General features: G+C 40.4%; 1 protein-coding gene across 11 annotated transcripts in view; it reads left to right on the plus strand.

Moving 5' to 3' along the window:
* Positions 1-7,906, plus strand: part of CCDC150 (coiled-coil domain containing 150) — a 91,418-nt gene that overhangs the window by 78,245 nt on the left and 5,267 nt on the right. For 8 of the 11 annotated variants that reach the window (XM_010860877.1, XM_010860876.1, XM_010860874.1 and 5 more), the window contains 4 exons: positions 751-877; positions 5,072-5,266; positions 5,706-6,026; positions 6,757-6,843. In XM_010860877.1, coding sequence (XP_010859179.1) covers positions 751-877; positions 5,072-5,266; positions 5,706-6,026; positions 6,757-6,843 — 730 coding nt within the window. Of the gene's footprint in view, positions 1-750; positions 878-5,071; positions 6,027-6,756; positions 6,844-7,906 lie in introns of those variants that run through there. The other 3 variants (XM_010860881.1, XM_010860884.1, XM_010860885.1) reach the window with 3 other exon arrangements.

Below are 7,906 nucleotides of genomic sequence, written 5' to 3' on the forward strand. Positions count from 1 at the left end.
GCATCAATTCTTCAGCACTCAGCCTTCTTCACAGTCCAACTCTCACATCCATACATGACCACAGGAAATTTTAAACCAATTCAGGAGGGACACATACACATTTTTGCCAAACCTTTTCTATCAGAAGCTTATGTGTCCTTTAAAGGCATGATTTGGAAAAGGAACAACAGAAGCCTGGATGGAAATAACCCCTCCAGGAGTGGGATAATTCCATTTAAGCAGATGCTTGACCATTAATTGTTTTCCATTTTGCCCTGAGATTAGTTAGCTCAAGTCCTTCTAATTCAAGTCAAGCCACTGGAGTTTTTTTCTTAAACTTTATCTAGGCAAATATGATTTAGATATTAATAACATCCCATGAAAATTTATACCCAAAGGAAATGTATTATGCCCATTTATCTTTATTCCTTTCAGGTAGTGAACATATTGATATTGCAGAGCGTATTTATATAAGCTAAAGCTAAGAGAGTATTTTTCATGTTTGTAATCTGTACAAATTGTATATTCTGGTGAAATGCTGCTGGCTCTGGACTATTCAGTATTGGTTAAAATAAGAATATGTGTTTTCACTCTTAAAGGTGGATCTCTTTATATTAATGACTTTGTTTTTTAAGGCCGTAGGTAAATGCTTATTTTTCTGTTAATGAGTTACAGATCAGTGATTTTACATGGTGACTGATCTGCTCAGTTGTAAATCATACCACCTAAGAGGTTTTCTAAAGGTGATTTAACATCTCTCTTCCAAAACAGAGAACGGATGAGTGAAGAATCCAAAATAGAAGCAGAATTGCATGCTGAACGCATAGATGCTCTAAGAAAGCAGTTTCAAATTGAGAGAGAAACTGCCAGGAAAGCAGCACAGCGGGAAGTAACTGAGGTATGGAGGCACGTGACAAAAGACACATAACGTCCGTCTCCAGATGGTTGCTAGCTAGAGGATTCCTGAGAATGGCTGCAGTTGCTCTTTAGCTCTTCTAATTCTCCTTTCACCAGCAAGTGAGATGCAGCTCTAAGCTGTTTGATATACAGTTATCTGCCCAGTGAAGGAATGCCTTGATGATAGTCTTCCCCTTGGAGAATAGTAACTTGAGTGGTAAAGAGAAAGGAGGAGACTGCCATCTGTTAGACAGATAGCAAGTCACCTATCTCCTCAGTCCACTTCACTAGCATCCATCACGCACCTACCTTCTCCTGAGAGGCATATTTAAAAACAGTAGAAGACGTGGTCTGTACTAAATGACCCCTTATTTGTCACCTCCCCTCTTACATGAGACAAGTAAGGAAGACGTCAGAAGACTCTCTGATATTTAGAAGCTATGTACAATTTTAAATGAATGCAGAGTAAGGGAAAGTTTGTTTTAGGCTGGCTGGGTGATTGGAAGAAGAGGGAAGCTTGACCACAGTACGGGACTGAGACTGGCAGAGTTTTCAGGGGTAGGACACGCTATGTAGCAGGGTAAGCAAATGAAAAATGAACAGGATATGTGAGCAAAGGAAAAGCATTTGCCTGTCTTGATTAAAGCAGAGACTAGGAAATTTCTGAGAAAGAAGGGCTAATAGAGGAAACCAGCTGGTAGATGGTCTTAACTACCAGAATATTGGCTGGAAACTGTTAGGTAAAAGTAAAGCACTGTAGGTTTCTGAGAAGGATGTAAGCACAGTTTTAAGTAGGTTAGTCTGTTGGCAGTGGAAAGTAAATAATAATGAAGATAAACCAGAAACATGGAGGCTAATGGGAACTACAGCAGTTACTTCGGGCTTCAGGTTAAAGAAAAGCGGTTCTGTTGAAAGTAGAGAATAAATTAAAAAAGCTATTTTTAATAGAAAAATCAAACATACACAAAATGTATCATAAGCAAAGGGGAGGGAGTAATTAAAATAATTCCAAGACTTAGCTGGAGTGGCTGGTCTGTATTTTGCCAGATTTAGTGCATTGCTTTGCAGTTTACAAGGAGCAGTCCCAAAAATCAGATTCAACTGTTTATATGGTACTTTGTAAATTGCAAAAGCACTGTATAAATATTATAATAAAAACAATTTCTGTGGGAAACAAAAATGGACACTGAAATTAAAGATACCTTTAATCAGAGATAGTTGTTCAGAATACTTAGTTTAAACCCTTTTAACAGGAATCAGTGAAGATCGTGAACTTGTGCAGGAGACCAAAGAACAGTAGTATTAGTGCTGTCTTGAGCAGTTAGCCACAGAGGTGGCATCAGGGTGCACTGTTTAAGTGCCTCAGCTCTGCCTCTTAAAAGCAATGTGGTAATTTACTATCTGCGCAGACGACTGAACTTTTGAGTCTGTTTCCTTGATCATAAAATGGAACTTCTGAATGTTTCCTTGATCATAAAATGGAAATCATCACAACTACTTTCCAAGGTGGTTTAGAGGATTAAATTGGAAAATATATGAAAAGTAATTACTAAGATCATGGCATCTGGTCCAATCACTTCATGGGAAATAGATGGGGAAACAGTGGAAACAGTGTCAGACTTTATTTTTTGGGCTCCAGAATCACTGTAGATGGTGATTGCAGCCATGAAATTAAAAGACGCTTACTCCTTGGAAGGAAAGTTATGACCAGTCTAGATAGCATATTGAAAAGCAGAGACATTACTTTGCCAACAAAGGTCCATCTAGTCAAGGCTATGGTTTTTCCAGTGGTCATGTATGGATGTGAGAGTTGGACTGTGAAGAAAGCTGAGTGCTGACGAATTGATGCTTTTGAACTGTGGTGTTGGAGAAGACTCTTGAGAGTCCCTTGGACTGCAAGGAGATCCAACCAGTCCATTCTGAAGGAGACAGCCCTTGGTGTTCTTTGGAAGGACTGATGCTAAAGCTGAAACCCAGTACTTTGCCACCTCATGCAAAGAGTTGACTCATTGGAAAAGACTCTGATGCTGGGAGGGATTGGGGGCAGGAGGAGAAGGGGACGACAGAGGATGAGATGGCTGGATGGCATCACTGACTCGATGGACTTGAGTCTCAGTGAACTCTGGGAGTTGGTGATGGACAGGGAGGCCTGGTATGCTGCGATTCATAGGGTCGCAAAGAGTCAGACACGACTGAGCGACTGAACTGAACATAAGTGCAAAGTAAGTGATAATTTTTAAGGCTTACCCAGTTTTGACAATGCTGTGATTGAGATAATGGTGGAATGTCTAACAGAAATTTGGTTGGGTAATAAAAGACAACACTGTAGTGTGAATTTAGGAGCTGAAGGAATGAGCTAGTATAAAGAGAAAAAGTAACATTATTTTGGTTCTTTCTTTGACATGTTAAACACTTCCCAGCCATAGAGAATACCACCTTCCTATCTTCTCCCTTCTCAGCTGCCTCTTCCTAAAAATCAAGTGGTACTTTTTAGGTGCTTCTTCCTAAAAATTCAAGGATCCAAGAGGAGGAGAGGAACTCTGTAAAATGATTTAAGTAATGTTAAAAGATAAATTGAGGCAAAGTAAAATTAAGAGTTTATTTGAACAAAAATCCTTTTGAATTGGACATTATGCCATTGATTGCAGTAGAAGGCACTCTGAGGAGTTGTACAAAATGGAAGACTCTTATAGGCAGAAGGGAGCAGGAACAAGAGAGTTAAACTAGGGAAAAAAGTAGATGGGTTATGGCAAACTTACTTCCTTTAGTGGATGGCAGGTGTCTACCAGACAGATTACCCAACTAATGCTGATCAGATGATTCCTGATTGACTGGTTTGAGAGTCCATTTCTGGGAAAGCCAAAACTAATTAAGTTTGGTGACAGTAGGGCTTAGCATAGGTCATTTTGTTTTGGGCCTGTTGTATTGTTTTTTTAATTAATAATCACTGTTATTTTACCACCAGACAAGTTTCCTAAAATTTCTAAAAGCAGTAAGTACAAATTATTATGTAAAATAAATAAGCTATAAGGGTATATTAAACAGCACATGGAATATAGCTGAAGTATAATCTAAAAAAATTATAATGAGTATAATCTATATTTTAATCACTCATATACCTAAAAATATTATAAATCAACTATACCTCAATAGAAAAGCAATAATATAAAAATATATTCCAATTAAAAATAAATGCATGCACCAATGGTCAGTAGCTGATAGGTATTTACATGTATGCTTAGTAACTCAGTCATGTGTGACTCTTTGCTACCCCAGGGACTACAGCCCACCAGGCTCCTCTGTCCATAGAGATTCTCCAGGCAAGAATACTAGAGTGGGTTGCCATGCCCTCCTCCAGGGGATCTTCCCAATCCAGGGATCCAACCCAGGTCTCCAGTACTGCAGGCAGATTCTTTACCATCTGAGCCACCAGGGAAACCCAAGAATACTGGAGTGGGTAGCCTATCCCTTCTCCAGGGGATCTTCCAGACCCAGGGATCTTCCTGACCCAGGAATCAAACCAGGATCCTCCTGCATTGCAGGCAGATTCTTTAGCAGCTGAGCTACCAAGGAAGTCCATTACATAAACTACCATATAATTTATTTTCACTTCTCCAAACATGACATCACAAGTGACAGAGATGAGCTTAATCTTAAAAAAAAAAAAGCTTTAAGGCATGGTAATGATCACTGAGCAATTAGTGTGTGTCAGGCTCTATATTCTTTTTCTACCTTATTTTACTGTTACATGACTCCTATGAGGTAGCCTATTCACACAGTTCTCCAGTGATGCACCCAAGGCTTAAGGATGTTATCTGAAATTACTTGACTAGTGACTGGTGAAGTTGAGATTTAAGGGGAACACATGTATGCCTGTGGCGGATTCATTTTGATATTTGGCAAAACTAATACAATTATGTAAAGTTTAAAAATAAAATAAAATTTAAAAAAAAACAACAAAAATAAAGTGTCTGATACAAAAGCCATGCTCTTAATATATGATGAACATATATTTATATTGTTTATGTGTTCTAAGAAAGATCGTGTTTTTTAGTGTTAAATCACTAGCCTTACTTAAACCTCCTTTTTAAAAGAATAGTCCAAGGAGAACAAAATATAGAGACACAGCTAAACATAACCTTCTCTTACTGAATGGAAGGTTAAAATATTCTCATTTTCCCTTTGTGTCCCACAGATGAAGAAAGCCCTTGATGAAGCCAACTTCAGATCAGTGGAAGTGTCCCGGACCAACCGAGAGCTGCGGCAGAAACTTACAGAGCTGGAAAAGCTACTGAACAGCAGCAAGGAGAAAATAAAGAATCAAAGGGCCCAAATTAAGCTCCACTTGTCCGCCAAGGCGAATAACGCTCAGAACGTAGAGAGGATGAAGGTTGTCTGAGAAACCCTGTCTCCCCTGACCTCCTAGTATCGATGAGGACCCAGGCAGGCAGTGGTGTTGGAGGAAGATGGTCTCAGAGCTCTAACAGTCCCCTGTGATCTCTGGGAATTATAGCTATACCTGGGATGTGGGCAGACTGCCTTGAAGGGGATGGTTACTCTCTTTTTTTCCAGCAAAGATACTGCTGTGTGAATGTTTGGCTGCTCATTAGCTGCCAGTATCCCATCCTGGCTCCTAGCTGTCTCTCCCGCAGTGATTGTATAGGACTTGGCTCTGTTGGGGTCAGTGGGCTGGATGGAAGAAGAGCCCAGCAAGAACTGATAACTGGGTCTCATGTGGGATTCTTTCTGTCATCCTCCTATAGGCAAAAAAAAGCAAGCCTGTTTTTCCACTGATTATCTTTCTGTGTTATTTCCACATTTACTTTCAGCAAATAGAAACAGAATTGAGGCAAATGGAGCTAATTAAGGATCAGTATCAGAAAAAAAACTACGAACAGGTAGATGATGTCCACACACTGTTTACCATTCGTGTAAAATCCCAAACTTGGGCAGGTTTGTCAACTGTCTTCCCTCTTTGTGCCCTACAGTCACTGAGTATCCAGAAATTTGTATCTGAAATGACTAACCTGCAGAAGGAGATGCAGCTGTTGGCCAGGAGCCAGTATGACACCTCAGCACGGAATAAACAGCAAGAGCTGCGCCTTGAGGCTGAGCGGAAGCTGAGGCAGGAGCTGGAGAATCGGTGCCAGGTGAAAAGGCTTCCTAGGATTCCTCTCAGAGATGAGCAGCACGTGCCATGTGCTGAGCCCAGCATTAGGGCGTATTGCTTTTCTAGGCTCTAGAGAAGAAAACAGATTTCCAAGTTGTTCATCTTAGCTAAGACCTTAGAATCATATCTAGGAAGAAGCCTGTAGCTTTGAATATGGCACCTCATTGTCATTTTCAATGTAAAAAAAAACAAACTAATTTTTAAAGAAAAGCTAAGGCTCACATATGCAAAGTACTAGTTACTGAGTAAGACTTCTGAATTTCATAGTCTTTCAGGAACTTTAGACTCCTTGGTTCTTCCCAGAGCTCAGATCTATCTGTCTGTTGCCATTACAGCACTTTTGTCTGCTCCAACCTAATGAAAAGCATGTTTTATTCCTGAAAAGGGACTTCAGGAGAGCATCAAGCTCTTGCCTGCCAACAGAGATTGTCTGCTACAAATACTATTCCCTCAGTTCTAGAAAGAAATGTTAATCACCTTTCCTCAGGAGAATCAGTAAATCAATATCTGTCATTATGTACAAATGTGTATACAGTCAGTTAAACTGAAAACAAGTTTTTAGCTTGTAGTCTGGTAGTACCTGGAATTAGAAAGTATCCCATCATACTTTCATAATTTGGTTTGTCTTATAATTTATTACAATATTGAAGGTTTTTCTCCCATATATGGCACATTGGGAGTTTGTAAAAATCTTTGTATCACATGTTCAGGAATTGGAAGAAACTATCAGACACCTAAAGAAATGTAAAGAGGCGACAGAGAATAAGCTGAAAGAAGCCAGTGTGGAATCAGAGCAGGTGAGCCAGACACATGAACAACCCTGAAACACAAAAGTCTCTATAAAATCCTCCATTAACACAGTTGTCAGAGTGCAAAAGGCAAGAACCAATACCTTACTCACTATTGCCTCTAACATGTTATAAAGAGCAAATAGTTTTAGATTAAGATTCTGTGTCTTGATGAGATCATAGAATACTGAAATACTGATATTATCTTGATAGTCCAAGTCCCTACCACTAGATATAAGGGTATCTAGTGTTTGAATGTGTTTGTGTTTGAATTTTAGTGATGTGTTTGAATTTTAGTGATTATTGTTTGACACGAAAGCAGACCTATTACTTTGCCAACAAAGGTCTGTCTAGTCAAGGCTATGGTTTTTCCAGTAGTCATGTATGGATGTGAAAGTTGGACTCTGAAGAAAGCTGAGTGCCAAAGAGTTTATGCTTTTGAACTGTGGTGTTGGAGAAGACTCTTGAGAGTCCCTTGGACTGCAAGGAGATCCAACCAGTCCATTCTGAAGGAGACTAGTCCTGGGTGTTCTTTGGAAGGAATGATGCTAAAGCTGAAATTCCAAAACTTTGGCCACCTCATGCGAAGAGTTGACTCATTAGAAAAGACCCTGATGCTGGGAGGGATTGGGGGCAGGAGGAGAAGGGGACGACAGAGGATGAGATGGCTGGATGGCATCACCGACTCGATGCACATGAGTTTGGTTGACTCTGGGAATTGGTGATGGACAGGGAGGCCTCAGTTCAGTTCAGTTCAGTTCAGTCGCTCAGTCGTGTCCGACTCTTTGCGACCCCATGAATCATAGCACGCCAGGCGTCCCTGTCCATCACCAAGTCCCGGAGTACACTCAGACTCAGGTCCATCGAGTCAGTGATGCCATCCAGCCATCTCATCCTCTGTCGTCCCCTTCTCCTCCTGCCCCCAATCCCTCCCAGCATCAGGGTCTTTTCCAATGAATCAACTCTTCGCATGAGGGGGCCAAAGTACTGGAGTTTCAGCTTTAGCATCATTCTTTCCAAAGAAATCCCAGGGCTGATCTCCTTCAGAATGGACTGGTTGGATCTCCTTGCA

This window comes from Bison bison, unplaced genomic scaffold (genome assembly GCF_000754665.1).
Source record: "Bison bison bison isolate TAMUID 2011002044 unplaced genomic scaffold, Bison_UMD1.0 scf7180017864471, whole genome shotgun sequence".
In the NCBI taxonomy this organism is placed as follows: Eukaryota; Metazoa; Chordata; class Mammalia; order Artiodactyla; family Bovidae; genus Bison; species Bison bison.